At 42.4% G+C, this 17,859-nt stretch overlaps 1 protein-coding gene across 1 annotated transcript in view; it reads left to right on the forward strand.

Moving 5' to 3' along the window:
- Arfgef3 (ARFGEF family member 3) overlaps window positions 1–17,030 on the forward strand; it is a 152,208-nt gene extending 135,178 nt beyond the window's left edge. Inside the window, exons 27-34 of the mRNA XM_052170033.1 lie at window positions 2,000–2,128; window positions 4,256–4,432; window positions 6,198–6,312; window positions 7,767–7,869; window positions 8,097–8,228; window positions 10,495–10,616; window positions 13,701–14,913; window positions 16,358–17,030. Of these exons, the coding sequence (XP_052025993.1) occupies window positions 2,000–2,128; window positions 4,256–4,432; window positions 6,198–6,312; window positions 7,767–7,869; window positions 8,097–8,228; window positions 10,495–10,616; window positions 13,701–14,913; window positions 16,358–16,549 (2,183 nt within the window). The 3' untranslated portion in view covers window positions 16,550–17,030. The remainder of the gene's footprint in view (window positions 1–1,999; window positions 2,129–4,255; window positions 4,433–6,197; window positions 6,313–7,766; window positions 7,870–8,096; window positions 8,229–10,494; window positions 10,617–13,700; window positions 14,914–16,357) is intronic.
- The last annotated feature ends 829 nt before the right edge of the window (window positions 17,031–17,859 follow it).

Below are 17,859 nucleotides of genomic sequence, written 5' to 3' on the forward strand. Positions count from 1 at the left end.
CCCCACCCAGTGGGAAAACGCCAACATTTACAAATACAGATAAAGTATATAAAAACAGGAGCATATGTATAATATGTAGAGCTAGACACAATGGTATCTCCTGTCAACTGTTACCAATGTGTAGCCACCTGGTCATGTGTGGTTTTCTTCTTTCTCTCTTCATGTTAGTTCAGGCCAAAGCCTAAAACGTTGCATTAAATCTACAAATGTTTCAGTAAGTGTGTCCTAAAGTTAAAGTGTAGAGAGGCCTACCTTGTCCTGGGTGGGCTCTTCAACTAAATCTAGAAAGCCTTTTAATACAAAAGCTGATAAACCAGAGAAATGTATACATATATGGGGACAAGAGCGTGCAGGGCACAGACATGAGCATAACACAACACACTCTGACATGCGTAGGCAAGGCTCAGGAATTTGTGTAGAGAGTGGAAGGAGGCAGAGATGGGGCCCCGAGGTCATGAGTTCTAGGTTTGTTTCAAAGAGTTATGTAGTAGAGAGTAGAGAAGCTAGTGGAAACTGAGGATTACTCAACATACGTATCTTTCATGCTCATTGCAGCCCTAATTACCAGACTCCAGTGATCAAGGCTGTTCCCCATCCTCGTACATAACAGTGTCCCTTATGAAATCATCCTTATGGCTTGTTGCTCATAGCAAGACAGGCCACGTAGCCCTTTCTGAAGTCACACTTCCTCCAGTGATCTGAGCTGGAAGTGGCAAACGTACCAATTTAGCAAATATAGAGATGGATCCCCTTAATCCTACCATAGTAAACAAAGCAGTTTGGCAGAGATTAAGGACTAAACTGGAGCTGGAGTTAGGGGACAGTGAAAAGCTAGTTACAGAGTGTTGGGATCAGTGGGCAGTGGTGGCTCCGGCCACACCAGGCCAAACAATTCCACCTGAGGTTTATTGAGAAGGGAAAGGACAAAGGTGGCAGTGGAAAGAGAAGAGGGGAAGGGGGTGCTCCTCTTATATATACAGATGGTGACATGGTCACAGGTAAAGGTGAGCCCAATGGATTCTGGGAATAGGGTGGCTGTTGCCTTGGCAACAGGTGTACAGGTTGCACTGTCACTTATGTGATATCACAGGTTTTGGAGGTCCTAGTACCAATACAGAGTGTCTGTGTGAGATGACAATTTTGAAAATGGTACTAGTGGCTATACTGCATGATGCACACAATGCCACTAAGTTACAAAGAAAATAGTGGAAGTAGCTAATTTTATTATTTTAAAATAATACTCAGGAAAGATACATATGAATCTATTTGGAAGAGTGCTTACCTCACATGCATGATGCCCTGGGTTTGAGCTCCTGCACTACATAAATAGTATGGTGTGTAACAAGTGCCTGGAATCCCAGAACTTGGGAGATGACTGGTTATAAATTGATAATGGCATCTACCTTGTCAGCTATTTTGCCTAGCTTTGTATATTCTGTTTGCTTATAATTTGTATTTATATTTGCATTTTGCACTGGGCTGGAAATTATGTATATTGAAAATCCATGATAATATCTGAGAATAGATCAGTTCTTAAACCTGTTTATGTATTGGTGTATTAGGCACATCTATGTGAGCTGGAAACTTCTAGTCAGAAGTTCAGGGTCATTACTGGCTAGACGGCAAGTTTGAGGCTAGCCTAGGCTACATGAGACCCTGTCTGAAAAGAAACACAAGAGGATAGACAGAAATAAAGCTAAATGGGCAGTTTTACATGACTAGCTCCCAGGAAGTCTGACAGTCATCTGAGTCATCACCATTTTTAAAAGGTGGAATTAGGGAAGAATTAGAGTCTTGTATGTAATAATATGGTCTTGACTTTGTCAGACCATATTATTAGTTGATCTTTGCCTGCTCATAGGTACCTAGAGCTAACACTGTTTTGCAGTTAGCATCCCAATGCCCTGTGCATTCATACATGGAACTGGCTTGGCTCTTGCGAATGTTATTCTTCCTGGTTATAGCTGGATTTCTGAGAGGTCGGCCTTCTGTTTTCCAGGTCTGATAGAAGTCTGGATCATCCTGTTGGAGCAGCTAACAGCAGCTGTGTCCAACTGCCCAAGGCAACACCAACCACCCACCTTAGATTTACTCTTTGAACTGCTGAGAGATGTTACCAAAACACCCGGTAAATGTCTACATCTGTTTTTATTGGAGGAGGGGTTGTCAGACATATAACTATTTCCAAGAAGGTATCTCTGGATGTTTACCTGTTTCCCACTGTTTATTACGTTTAAAGCCAAGTTTCACTTGCAGCAGATGCTCAGTAAATATGTGTTCTGTGACTACAATGATGTTATGAGTAAGGTACATCCTGAAATTTTACCAACGATGTGTGCTTTGATGCGGTTACAGTCCCGCATCCATCTGTGCCATCAGTGTCTCCACAGGCCAGCTGGCTTTGCCATCAGATCTTACAGCCTTTGCAGCCCTAGTGCTGTTAGGACAGCTCAACAGACCCACCACTCCAGAGCAGGCACCATACTAAACAGCCCCTTGTCAGTGATGGAAATTGGATCACCTACTGTCTACGATGGTCCCCTGTGTAGGAAAGAGGCCTTAGAAATGCATCTCTTATTCTGCGTTTTAAAAACTCAGCATATATATTATTCATTTCAAAGTTTCCTCAGTCAAAGAAACTTTTTATAGCAATGTAAGGTGTTTTTATGGTTATTTTATGGGTGTTTTGCCTGCACAAATGTCTGTGCACCACATGCATACAACACTTGGAGAGGCCAGAAGAGGTCATCAGATCCTCTGAAACTGGAGTCAGACAATTGTGAGCTACCTTGGGGGTGGCTGAACTCTGGTCCTCTGGACTAGGAGGATTCAGTTAAGAGCAGCCAGACTTTTAATGGCTAAGCCATCTCTCCAGCCCTGACATTTTAGTTTCTACTAACAGAATTAGAACCTTAATGAAGCTACTAATTAATTCCTCAGTGAGATGTCTATTCATCATTATGATGACTTGATTATTAACACCTGCTTAAAATTCATTGCAAAGTTTGTAGCTATTCTCCGATATTTAAAAACTAAAAGCATTCCACTAAACAAAGTTATGTACCATGACTTCTAAATCTATCTCATTAGTAATTTTCATTTTCAATTTTCATATTAGTTACCATATGAATGGTGTTTAATGTAAAAATGTATATTTGTTGAAGTCTCTTAGATACTACAATAAGGTTTTTTAACACTAAGGAAAAAGCAGTTAATAAATGTGAATAACATGATATTTATGAGGCATTATTTTAGATGCAAAATCAACTGTGTGAAATTTTATGCATTTATAAATACACATTCTTACATGTACATTCAAGAAGTACTTTAAGGAAATATGTTAAAATGGAATTATATCTGGATATAAGTTTTGTTCCTCTATATTATGTCATTTTCATGTTATCTTCGATATCTTTTTCTTTTCTTATTAGATCTTACTGTGTGGCCACATTGGCCTAAAACTGGTGATCTAACTTTCTTGACCCCCCCCCAAGGGTCGCATGTATATAGGCATGTGCCAGTCCGTCCTATTTGTACCTTGCTTTTAAAATCGATTTTTAAAAATCTACTAGTGTTTCTTTAAAGAAGCACAAAGATAATCTTTATAGCATTGCCTACAAAATAAAAAGACAAGTCACATCTTAAATTTTCATCAGCACCGAAATTGTTAAATGACCAATAAATTATACCTATGTGTAATGAGAATAGCGTATCAGTGAAAATAAGGACTGCTTAAATTTTTTGATAATATAAACTCTGTTTTTCATAGTTATCAAAATTAGTCCTTAAAGCTCTAAGCTAGTGGGGTGGGAAATGCCTGAAATCACAAAGCTATTCAGGTGGCCCTGCCAGGGAAACACAACTCCGAGAGTTCAAGGCCTGCCTGGGCAACAGAGTGAGACTCAGACTCTTATACATAAAACTATATACCTTGGTGTTCCATATAAGTATATATATAATATATTTTGGCATTCTTTCCTAAACGCACATATGTGCTTGTATATTTGAATCTGGGAACTAAGAGATCCAAGTGTCATTTTAGCTTTGCGATACTTGAAGTTTTTAATGTGTATTCATATACCTGCAAAGCCAAAATCATACAAAGAAGTAAAATGCCCATTACTGCCCCCAATGAGTCATCAATTCTTCCCACACTTTCTCGGAGAATAAGGAGTTATCTTTGTTGACACCAGTCATGGCAAGAAGCCCCCACCCCCTTGGAATCCTAACCCTGACCCTCCCCTTTCCCTTTCAGGCCCAGGGTTTGGAATCTACGCAGTTGTTCACCTTCTCCTTCCTGTGATGTCTCTGTGGCTCCGTCGTAGCCACAAGGACCATTCCTACTGGGACGTGGCGTCTGCTAACTTCAAGCATGCCATTGGTCTGTCCTGCGAGCTGGTGGTGGAGCACATTCAAAGTTTCCTACACTCAGGTATCTACAGAGCCAGAGCCAGAGCCAGCCGTTGTGGCCATTGCTTCTCCAGGCAGCATCATATCTCAAAGTGCCTAGTGAAAGCCTAGTGCCAAAGCCTTTGTTGAAGATGCATGCCTAATAGCAGGTCTACTGTGGCTATAAGAAGACGAAAGGCATTCGCAAGTACACAGCTTTTAAAAATCCTCATAGCCAGAGTATGCAGAGGTAGGATATCTTGTTGTTTGTGCTTCTTCATCTAAAGAAAGCAAAGAAAAGAAATAGAATTTTGAAAGTACCAGCAGGACGTTACTTATCAGGACAGAGATAAAGGGAAGTTCCTTAGAGCCCTGTGGCACTTTGAAAACCACATATGCTAGTGGAGAGTTATGTTGAAAGTGACAGGACAGCAGCCTGGGGACCTGAGCAGAGACCTATGTGAAAGTCAGATTTTGCTCCTGAGCTGCTTTGGGAGGTTTGGGAGGAAGAAGAAACATAGCATCTAGCCTTTAATCCCAGAACTTGGGAGGCAGAGGCAAGTGGATTTCTGAGTTCAAGACCAGCCTGGTCTACAGGGTGAGTTCCAGGACAGCCAGGGCTACACAGAGGAAACCCTGTCTCAAAAAACCAAAAATAAAATAAGGAAGGAAGGAAGGACAAAGAAACGTAGCATCTAAACAGAAGGGGGAAAATACATAGAAGCAAAAGAGGCCTCCTTGCTAGAAAAGACAAAAGAGATCAAGCAGAAAGTTGGCCTCCGAGAGTTTAAAGCAAGAATAGGAAATTGTATTTGGAGCTGGAGAGATGGCCCAGTGGTTAAGAGCATGGATGGCTCTTCCAAAGGTCCTGAGATCAAATCCCAGGACCCACAAACATCCATAATAAGATCTGACGTCCTTTTCTGATGTCTGAGGACATCTACAGTGTACTCACATATAATAAATAGATAAATCTTAAAATAAAAAAAAAAAGGAAATTGTATCTATACTAAATCCAGTGAGGATAAGCCTTGTACTGCAAAATAAAAATGCTGGGGGGAGGTGAAAGGGATTTCCATAGCCGATAGAGGAGGGAGGGGTATCCACATGTAGGTAATGAGCGTGCCTCAGAGGTCTATATTTTTTAACAGGCCCCTGTTAAATGAGGGGTATGGAAGAGATACCACTGAAAATTGCTTCTGTGGAATCACAAGACTAGAAAAAACACACAGATAAATTCCTAGAGTAGACAATTCCACTGCCTTGGGGATCTGTTTCCTTTAGTCTACAAATGATGTGTAGGTGGAAGCCAGATTGACAAGGTTCAGAAATCACCAAGCTGAAACAGGACTGTTTTGTTTTCCAATTGCACTTAAATGAAATTCAGTTTTCGTCACCAAGGAAAACATATTTGAATTTTCCTTTTTAGATGCATTTTTTTCAGGTCATGTCTTTATTGTAGTCTGTCTTGTTTGAGTAGATTAATTATATGCTAAACTTTGAATGATACACCATGCACAAGTGAACCACATATTTCATCTTGCTGCATCTATAAATGAGCAGAAATATGTCAAAATTGGATAAAGGGACTCCAAGAAAAACATTACTCTGCTGTATTCTGTGTGTTTTGTGTATTTTGTGTATTTGTGTGTTTTGACAGGGCGTAAGGGTAGGTATGCACATTCTTTTCTCCTTTCCCCAAATGAATAACTTCTTATGTCTCAGACTTTCCTCTTTTGCCAGAGATGGCCATTTCATTCTCTCCCGTTACAGTGGAATTGTAAGAATCTTATTCCTCCTTCTTGCAGACATCAGGTATGAGAGCATGATCAACACCATGTTGAAGGACCTCTTTGAGCTGCTGGTAGTCTGTGTGGCCAAGCCCACAGAAACCATCTCCAGAGTGGGCTGTTCCTGCATTAGGTGAGGAGAGGGTCCCTTGGCTCTCTACAAGGGTGGGGTTTCATTATAGAATGCCAAGGAGTTGTCTTTTATGGTAGTGACTCACTTTGTGGATTGCCTTTCGGAAATAATGTATAACTAAGAGCCCCTCCCCCTTTGGTGTTCAGTCAGCACTTGCTTAGTGTAGATGAAGATAAAGCGTGATTGTTTGCTTGGAGGCGGAGGAGGAGGGTGAGAATTGAAGGTGGACAAAAGCTGAGATTTGGCACCCACTGCCAGCTCCTAGTCACTAAGTAGATTGCTTCAATCTGTTCCTGAGTTCTATGTACCCCTTTGGGGGAGTCTCTTAAGTCTTAGGATCTTGTTCTAATACCCGCTCCTAACAAGTCCCATTTTAGAGTCCAGAATACTGTTCCTGTGTATGATAAGGACATAGCATTCTTCTTGTGAAAATATTACTAGATATCTTTAATGTAAAGATACTGAGAAAGATGACATAACTACCGGGTACACCCCTGTAATCCCAGAACTCAGGAGGGAGATTAAAGAGAGTTAGGGTTCAGAGTCACTCTAGGCTACTCCGCAAGGCCAGTTCTCAAAGAAACATAGTAATAACTAAGAGAGAGAAAATCCCTGAGGGCTTTGTGTATACCGACAGAAGGGTTAATTTTAAATACCCAGAAAAACAAGAGGCGTGGAAAACAGGATGGTAACAATGGTGACACTTGGTTCCTACTCCAGAGTTATTGTCTTCATTATTTTTCTATTGCTACAATAAAAACACCTTCTATAAGATGGCCAAGGCAACTTACCAAAGGAATCAATTAATTGGGTCACAGCTCTGAAGCTCGTATCCATGATGGTGTAGCAAGGGCTTGTCAGTAGGAACTGCTGAGAGCACACATCTCAAACTGCAGTCAGAAAGTAGAGAGTGCACAGCACTTAGGATGCTCAAAAGCTTTGGAAACCTTAAAGCCACACACCCCAGTGACACACCCCCTCCAACAAGGCCACACATCTTAATCCTTCCCAAACAGCTACTACCTGGGGACTGTCTATTCAAAGCAAAGACTGCTGGGGACATCTCATTTACACCACCACAGGAAGTCTTTACTAGGCGCTAACACTCGAGCAGGGAGAACAAGATAACAGGCATGAGGAGATAAAAATAAGATAAGAGTTTGGGTCTTGCTTTACACAGTTATGATTTGTAGAGGAGAGATAACAAATGGGGTCAGAATGGGGAAATGAATGAAGGGTATATAGCCTTGCATACAAGCTTAGGGTGGTCTGCTTGCAATGGAATGAGTATTGATGTTTCCATGTTAAACCGGTAGATATTAGTATCTTGACAATGAAATACTAGAGGGGTGGAAGGCAGGAGGAGGCTAGCAAAGTAACTGCAGGGTAAACCTATGCACAGTTCAACTTTGAAGACAACAGAATTTCTGGACTGGGGCCATGCCTTTTGGCAGGTATGTCCTCGTGACCGCAGGTCCCGTGTTCACGGAGGAGATGTGGAGACTTGCGTGCTGTGCTCTCCAGGATGCCTTCTCAGCCACACTGAAGCCAGTGAAGGTAAGATGCCACAAGGAGGGACGCGAAATTGTTTTCTTCTTCCTTGGCCCCCTGATGCTTGGCTAGTCTGAACCCCTGAGTTCTGCTTACTGTGAGGAAGCTGCACAGTAACAGAACATGAGGGTAGAAAAATCCTAGGTTGGTTATCTTATCCATGTCAGATTCAAGATTGGGCCTGGCGCTCTGAACCGAGGCAACCCCTATGAACACCTGATGTTCCTCCCTAGGACCTGCTCGGCTGCTTCCACAGTGGCACAGAGGGCTTCATTGGGGAAGGCTGCCAGGTGCGTGTAGCAGCACCGTCTTCCTCCCCGAGTGCTGAGGCAGAGTACTGGCGCATCCGGGCCATGGCCCAGCAGGTAAGAGCTGTACTGTGGGTGCTGGGGACTCAAAAGTTAGAATGCATCATCTTTGGTTGTCAAACATCACCAGGTCCTTCCACTCTCTTACAGACATACACACTGAGGCCTTGACGTTTTGCCAGTATCATTTTTCCACCGGAATGAGTGGCTTTAGCTCATTCTCCACACACCATCATTTGTGGTTGCATCCTTTAGTTCTCAGATCAGAGCCTATCTTAAAGCCTGGATTTCATCTATACCTTGCTTAGGCTACTTAGAAGAGTTTTCTAAATACTATTGCTGCTAAATATGGTGGCTAAAGATGGTTCCTGTATCACATATACAGAACACAGTCCTTAATATTTTTGAGTGACTTTGCACATTTGAGGTAAATATAGCCAATCATTAACATGGCTCCATACAACCTGGGTTTGGTTCTTAGCACCCACATCAGGGAATCTGTTGAGAAGTTTCCTGGTTGCTTCTGAAGGGCTTCCCCAACAGCAGGACTCAGCAAATGAGACAAGAAACACTCCTTCCACATTCATAATGTCCCAGGACATGACGATCGGTTCTGACGGAAGGCACATGTCCATAGGAAGCACCCATGTTGTTTATGCAAAACAAGGGACAAAGAAAGGTAAGGCTGCAGGGAAGGGCCTCTTCAACAGGACAGCAGCTGTGGCCAGGGTAGCTCCCGTTAGGGATAATGCCTCTACACAGGAAGCTGTGAGCCCCGGTTCAGTTTTCACATGTGTATACACTATGATATCGTCACCTATGTTCAAGCGTGAAGTATAGAAAAGTAACAGCTGGGCGTGGGAATGAATACCTACAATTCAGCACCATGGAGGCAGAGGCAGAGGGAGCTCGAATACAGCCAAGCTTAGGCTGTAGAATGAGTTCCAAGTCAGCCTAGTGACCCCGTTTCAAACTCAACAACCAATGGAAACATCAGTAGAGAACCCTCTCCTGAAATCAGCGGTTACTGGAGAACAGGGGGTTGTTTTACTTCATAGCATTTCTCTCCTTCTTCATTCCCAAATTTCTATATATACATTTTAAAAACTAGTTTGTTCAATTACAATGACAGAAAAGTTTCCTTGAAAAAATGGTCTTTAAAGTCAAAAGAAATGAAGTCATCTGGAACAGAGATATGATAAATGCTTGGGATCTTCAGTCACTTCTGCCTAAGCCGCATTATTAGTCGTGATAGTGGTCCAGTAAGGAGGTGAGAGTCTTAGCCTCATTCATTTGTTTGTTTGAGACACAGTCCTGGCTATCCTGTAACTCACAGAGACCTGCCTGCCTCTGTTTCCTGAGTACTGGGATTAGAGGCATAAACCACCATGCTTGGCTGAGTCTTAGTTTCTTATTGCTACCTTGGATATAAAAATCAGAGATGAAGGGATATGGCAAAGTGTAATGCACTTGCCTATCATGTGTAAGTCCCTCCAGAACTGATGTGTGTATATAATTATACTATCATATATATGTGTATATACACATATATCTGTGTATGTGTATATTTACATTATATATGTATTATATATATATTTTACACATATACATATATATTTTTTAAACACACACATATATATGCTTTAAGCTCCTGTCCTAGTTAGTTTTCTGTCACCTTGACACAGCTAGGGTCATCTGGGAAACCTCAGTTGGAAACATTTCTCCATCAGATTGGCCTTTGATCAAGCCTGTGGCTCACTTTCTTGATTGATGATTAGTGTGGAGCCACCCCTGGGCGAATGAGAAAGCAGTCTGAGCAGGCGATGGGACAAAGCCAGTAGGCAGAACTCTTCCATGGTCACTGCTTCAATTCTTGCCTCTGGTTCCTGTATGAGATCCAGTCCTGACTCTCCTCCTAGAGGGACTATGACCTGAAAGATGTAAGGAGAAATGAACCCTTTCCTCACCAAGTTGCTTTGGGTCATAGTGTGTCACAGCAATAGAAAGCAAATTGAGTACCAACCCTCTTGTATTTCCTATTGCTACCTAGTTCGATACTTGGAGTATAATGAACTGACATGTGATAGAACACTAATAGTCTTATTAGTGTTAACAGTGTTTATTATTTGTTCTGATATAATGTTCTGCATATGTAATACACTTGTATCTTTAATTCATCAGCTATATCAGATAATTATCTTCCCATTTTATAGGTAAAGACATGGGTAGAAAATAAATTACTTACCCAAGGCCACTAGCAAACCATCAGTGTTGTTGGTAGATGCGGGCTTCTGAACCGTCGTCACTTTGTCCATTTCTGCAGGTGTTTATGTTGGACACCCAGTGCTCACCAAAGACTCCGAACAACTTCGACCATGCTCAGTCCTGTCAGCTCATCATTGAACTGCCTCATGATGAGAAACCGAATGGACATGCCAAGAAAAGGTATTCTGCTGTTAACACATAAACACAGAGTTCAAACAGGAAAGCCCATCAGTTCCCACGTCTCACTCTTCTTAACCCAGGCTCTAGCTAGGCACTAACCACACTGTAGAGTCACTTAACAAAGTTTTCATAAAAAAAATGGTAAGCCTTTTAACCAAATTTCATGCATGTCATGCATAGTATTTAATCTGCCATAGGGAACTACCACAGGCTAGGTGACCAGCAGAATAGGGGTATTTTCTCACAGTTTTGAAGACTGGAAGTCAGAGATCAAAGTGTGGACTTGACTTCTTCTTTTGGTTTGTGGATGGCTGTCTGAGGCCTCACATGGTGGCTCCTCTGATTTTTTTATACAGATTTCCTCTAGCAAAGGCTATGTGTGTACTGGATTAAGATCCACGCAGTGACCTCATTTTTACTTAACTACCTTCTTGAAGACCCTTCCTGTAAATATGGTCACATTCTGACTAGCAATTAGTTCAGTATATGCATTTGGACAGGATACAACCCAGTTCATAAAATCATACATGTAACATTTTATTTAGAGGTTATTAAATTTTTAAACAAAAATTAGAATGTCAGTGGTGCCCAGAATCCAAAGCCAGCTAGACATTATAGCAAGACTGTTTGAAATATAGTAACTACTATATTTCAGATTGGTACCATTCAGACCATTTCAATGAAGACATACAACTCTGCTGTCAAGAGGCAAAAAGATCCCTGTCTTACCAGAAGAAGATAAAAAGTTTCTCTTTTTAAATACTATTTTCCGGCCTGAAAATCCTTGTTCTCTGAGCTGGAATCAAAGCTCCCTGGCTTTGCTTCAACACATTAATAGTAACGATTGCTTATTTAACATTATATAAAGGCACAACAGATACAAATCCCACTCTCATGAGGGCAAGAAAAGCCGAGTTAAGTATCCAAGCGTATACAGTCATCCAGCGGGAAAGCCAGAAGCAAAACAAAGGTCCATCAGAGACCAGGAGCTCAGCCCTTCACCTCCTTGGGGAGTGAGGTAGCGTAAAGGACTGGGGTTTGCATCCCTCCAAACTTGTTTTTTTAATCCTAGCTGCCCAGGTTATGCTCAGAAGTTGGGGCCTTTGGTAAGTCATAATGGGTGAATCTTTTTTTTTTTTTTTTTTTTTTTTTTGGTTTTTCGAGACAGGGTTTCTTTGTGTAGCCCTGGCTGTCCTGGAACTCACTCTGTAGACCAGGCTGGCCTCGAACTCAGAAATCCGCCTGCCTCTGCATCCCAGAGTGCTGGGATTACAGGCGTGCGCCACCACCGCCCAGCCTATGGGTGAACCTTTCATGACTAGGATTAATGCCATTAAGAAAAACAGAAGCACTCCCCTGCCACTATATTAAGGACACAGCTAAAAAACAGCCTCTATGGCTACCAGAACCCAGCCACACTGATAATCGATTCTTAAATTTCCTACCTCCAAAACAGTATGAAATCAACCTCTTTGATTATAAACAGAGCTATCTTCAGGGTTTCTCTAGAGCAACTTAACAAAGACAGTTCTTTGGGCTCTTGGTGATTCATAGAACAGCTTGTTACAGAAATTACACACAGCTAGTGGAATACCATAACCATTTAGGTTAAATTTCCAGGGAATATTTTAGCTAAGTATTTGGCATGCCAAAAATACATGGAATATATAAGTTATGAAATACGAATGAAAATATTCATGAGCCTGTCTCGCAAAAGAGAACTTCAACAGTAGCCCATGAATTCTTCCAAAATTCTAGCTCCCGTCTCCCCAGCATCAATTTTTAAGTTGTCTACTTTATATGTTAAAGATTATAAAAAAGCTAAGATACTGCCATGCCATTTGAGAATGTTACTTGGAAATAAAGATGATAGAAAAGCGAGTAGATCTGTAATGGACTCCCCTTCTTAATCTGGATCCTCAAGTTGTAGACCTGAAGTACTTAGAGCAAATGGGTAATGTTCTAGTCTCCTTCCTGTTTCTGTGATAGCACTCAGACCAAAGGTAACAGAAGGAAGAAAGGGTTTATTTGGTTTACACTTCCAGATCATAGGCCCTCGCTGAAGGAAGTCGTGGCAGGAACTGTAATCACAACCCATAAATTTGGTGGCTCTCTCTCAGTCTCATGCCTAGGAAATGGTACTTCCCACAGTGATCTGGAGTTTCCTATAACAATAAAGACACTCAGTTCAGTCCCTCACAGATATGTCCACAGACCAATATGATAAAGACTCCATTAAGATGTTTTATCAGGTGATTCTAGACTTGTCAAGTTGACCCCTAATGCTAATTAGGACAGGTAGCTTCTAGAACCTTCTGCAGAGGAATAAATATTCAGGTTTCCTAATACTGAGTAACTTATTTTAAAAAAAAAATCTACATAGGAGCTGGGAGAAAGGGAGGAGGGTGGGTTGCTGTTTAATGTAAGGAGTTTCTCTCTGAGATGATAAAAAGTTTCTACAGAGACAGTGATGTTTGTGTCAGCATGGTAACTACACTTAGAACCACTGAATTGGATACTTCCAAGTGTGTGTGTGTGTGTGTGTGTGTGTGTGTGTGTGTGTGTGTAAGAAAACAGAGCAAAAGGTTGGAAGGGTTAGCGTATCCTGTCTTATAATTATACCTATTTTTTATTCAATGTTGTTTTTATTTCCTATGGCTTGATAACTCAGTATCTTCTTACAGTCTACAGCTCCTGGATTTTAAAAAGAGCCAGGGATTCTATCAGCCATGATTAAAATAGAAGTTTCCCAGTTTTAAAATTAGATATTAAAGTGCAAGCAGGATAGCTCAGTAGGTAAAGGTAATTAGGCCAGGTTTGGTGACTTAAGTTAGATCCCCCCACCCCCCGCCCCCCACCCCCCACCCCCAACCCCGCGCGCCCAGTACACCTATCATTGTGGAAGCAAAGAACCAAATCCTACAAGTTGTCCTCTGACCGCCACACACATAAGTAATTCAAAATTTCGGAACACAGATTTAGTTTGGAGCTTCACGTGTTCTGAAACGGACCATGTCTGTCTTGCTGTGAAAGAATAAAAAAAGGCAGAAAGTCACTAACCAGCTCCTGTCTTTGCTTCCGAAGCGTTTCTTTCAGGGAGATTGTGGTTAGCTTGCTCTCTCACCAAGTGCTGCTCCAGAACCTGTATGACATTCTGCTGGAAGAGTTTGTCAAAGGCCCCTCCCCGGGAGAGGAGAAGACAGTCCAAGTGCCGGACACCAAGATGGCCGGCTTCCTCAGATACATTTCCATGCAGAACCTGGCGGTGATATTTGACCTGCTGCTGGACTCCTATAGGACTGCGCGGGAATTCGACACCAGCCCCGGGCTGAAATGCCTGCTCAAGAAAGTGTCAGGCATTGGAGGAGCGGCCAACCTCTACCGCCAGTCTGCCATGAGCTTCAACATTTACTTCCATGCCCTGGTGTGCGCCGTTCTCACCAACCAAGAAACCATCACAGCCGAGCAAGTAAAGAAAGTGCTCTTCGAGGAGGAGGAGAGAAGCTCAGATTCCTCCCAGCAGTGCTCCTCGGAGGATGAAGACATCTTTGAGGAGACCGCGCAGGTGAGCCCCCCACGCGGCAAGGAGAAAAGGCAGTGGAGGGCTCGCCTGCCTTCGCTCAGCGTGCAGCCAGTAAGCAATGCGGACTGGGTGTGGCTGGTCAAGAGGCTGCACAAGCTGTGCATGGAGCTCTGTAACCACTACATCCAGATGCACCTGGACCTGGAGAGCAGCCTGGAGGAGCCGCTTGCCTTCAAGAGCGACCCATTCTTCATTCTCCCTTCCTTCCAGTCCGAATCGTCCACCCCGTCGACGGGTGGCTTCTCCGGGAAAAACACACCCTCCGAAGATGACCGCAGGGAGCACCTCAGTGAGCCTCTGAGTCTGAGGGTGGGCAGTGGGGACATGCTGATGCTGCCTCCCAGCCCCAAGACGGAGAAGAAGGATCCTGGCCGCAAGAAGGAGTGGTGGGAGAGTGCAGGGAACAGGATTTGCACAATGGCCGCGGACAAGACCATCTCAAAGCTGATGACTGAGTACAAGAAGAGGAGGCAGCCACACAACCTGCCCCCCTTCCCCAAGGAAGTCAAGGTGGATAAGAAAGGGGAGCCCCTGGGGCCCCGGGGTCCTGACTCCCCGCTGCTTCAGCGGCCACAGCATCTCATAGACCAAGGGCAGATGCGCCATTCCTTCAGTGCAGGCCCAGAGCTGCTGCGGCAGGAGAAGAGACCCCGTTCAGGCTCCACAGGAAGCTCCCTGAGTGTCTCTGTGCGAGATGCAGAGGCACAGATCCAGGTGAGTTCCTGCTAGCCATTTTCTGGGTTGCAGATAACAAAGGACCCTTGCGGAGTCTGCATCCCCAAAGATGTGATAGGAACCAAGGGAAGCTGAGAATCAAATTCAGGTAGCTGAGTGCTTGCCGCTGCACTCAAATGTAGAAAGCCTTGGCTCACGGCCCGTCAGCAATACTCCAAACTAAGTATTGTAAATCTGCAATCCTAGCGCATAGGAAGTGAAGACAGAGAAGGTTATAAGTTCAAGATTATTCTTGGCTACCTTTGAGCTACGTGCTGTGGACAGTTCAGGCTATATGAGACAGAGATCTGACACATAGCGGATTATATAAATCATACCTCCAAGTCTGGACCTAGGCTGTGGCTTCCGCCTAGGAAACAAATTTCCTCTCAGATCATTTTAAAAACCATTTTTCTACGTCGTGAGATATTATTGAGAAGAAGGAAGCCACATGTATACAAAAAGATGCAAAAGCTTATAAAATCGGCAGGCTTTACCGATCCTAGCAAAAGCTTATAAAATCAGCAGGCTTTACCTGGCACCGAGGCCTCCGTTTGTTGCTCGAATAGGGCACTGAGGACGTTCTGAAGCAGTGAATAAAGGGAAAATCCAGGGCAATGCTGCTGAATTAAACAATGAATTATTTAACCGTGTTGAGCACACAGAAGGCCTGTTCAAATGAGTTTGAGGGGAAAACAGCATTGATAGTGTTTTTCAGTATCAGGAAACAGGCAAACAAAGAACTAGGAAGATTCTAGATAAAATCCTTCACTGTAGAATCTTGCCACAGATGCAATACATCAAAAGATAGAGGATCCTACGTCCCTAGGAACATACGTGCAGGTACATACATATTAAATTAGCATGTTGCTTACAAGATGCCTTTTCCTTTGAAACATCTACATAGAAGAAAACTTGATGAGACAGAACCTGCATAAGTTGTTCTCCACTGGTTTCTTCAGTACTAGGGACTGAACCCAAGGCCCTGTGTATGTAAGGCCTCGACTTTGAGTGGTGTCCTGATTTGGACTGAAAAACTTTTAACTACTCAGTAACCATGAGCTAGATATTTATTCTTTAGCAGATAAGTTTCATGGTGAATCCTGTATCTTAACCGATTTATCATGTATTGGGGTTTTAATTATTTTACATCTTTTAAAGTAAGGAAGAATTATCCCAGTGGTCCAACTGTTAGCAGACATCTGATTGAACTCTCAAATGCTCCGTAGACATTTGCTCTTGTTAGATGATTCTCTGCCCATCCTCCAATATGTGAAATTAAAAACTACTTTATTAGGAAAGGTCTTTAATTGATAGAGCTAAATCCTGACTCAACCTAGTTTTATAAAACAACAACAACAACAAAAGCATAATTCATATGGCATTTGCACTGCCGAGCAAAGCCCTGAGATAGCCACTAATTCTCTCACATCCTTTCTCACAGGCGTGGACCAACATGGTGCTAACTGTTCTCAATCAGATTCAGATCCTTCCAGACCCGACCTTCACTGCTCTCCAGCCAGCTGTGTTCCCATGCATCAGTCAGCTGACCTGTCACGTGACTGACATCAGAGTCCGTCAAGCTGTGAGGGAATGGCTGGGACGAGTGGGCCGTGTCTATGACATCATCATTTAGAGGACGCAGACCCTAAGGATATGCCTACAGCATCTGCCAGGCCATCCAGCTGATTGCATTTCCCAGCCTCCATTCCATTCAAAGCAGGCCTCTGAGAAACTAGTTCTCTGAAACCTAGTAGCAAGGCTTTTTCTAAGCTCTCCTTAATTAGTCACCGTTGGGTTAGATTGGATGCCAACATAGTCTACAAGTGAAGCAGTGATCTCTGGCCTTGAACATTATTACAGAAGAGTCTACATTACTTGATACATTTCTAAATTTAATTTCCAAGTGCATTTGCTTGCAGTATTCTACCCAAATGTGTCATTGTCAACACTTTCCTTTGGAAGCCCTAGGCTGATGCATTTTGAGTCATCATTTTCAAAACTAAGTCCTAAGAAAATGTTTGCTGGTAAGTCAAGCTGATATAAAGTCATATATCTGGCACCAGACATAATTAATCAGAAAAACTTATAATCTGATTATAGTTTGGTTGGGAAGAAACTGCAGAAGTTTGTGTGTGTGTGTGTGTGTTTGAATCAAGAAAGAAATTACTTCTAAAATATATTCAGGAACATTTCAACATTATTCTTAAGGTTTTTAGATTTTTATGTTAATATTCACAAATTCCCCAGGTAAGGTACTATTGTGCCTTTATGTTTCTGTTTTTAAAGGAAGGAAATTCTTTCCAAGCATGATTTCAAGTCTGTGGCATTAGCATGAAGCACCCAATGGTGTACATTGTCACAAGGCTTGATACTGACTACCCTGTGTGTTCCATGAGTCTGCTTCTGTTCCCAAGGCAGACAAAGAAAAGAAAGAAAATTGGTGCCTTAGGCTTCATTGCACAGATACTTCTATGCCCCACAATTATCTGAACAATAACATATAACACTCAGTTTTAAGAAAGATCAAAATTCATTTTCTATCAGTATCCTTTGGAGGACAGGAATTCAAGAGTCCTCCCTCTGGTGAACATACTTCTCAGGGGAGGGGCAAGAAGTGTGGGATAGGAAGACAGCTGGAAGGGGTGGGCTGGGGCTGTAATAGAACCACTGTAAATCTTCAACTATAATACAGTTGCGAAATGACGGTGTCAGTTATACACAGATTAGACTGAACGGGAAGGGACATGGTGAATTTAGAAAACTAATTTTTTCTATATAAAACTCTTCTCTCTAGTAAATTTATTCTCTTTTAACTCATGCTATTCAGACCAATATTTTACCTGGAAATTTCTTTTTCTAAGTATTATTAGAAAATGAATTTTAAATATAGAACCATATCTATTGGGGGTTAACAATTGAGCCTGGGGCTTATACACACTTAGG

This window comes from Apodemus sylvaticus, chromosome 23, assembly GCF_947179515.1.
Source record: "Apodemus sylvaticus chromosome 23, mApoSyl1.1, whole genome shotgun sequence".
NCBI lineage: Eukaryota > Metazoa > Chordata > Mammalia > Rodentia > Muridae > Apodemus > Apodemus sylvaticus.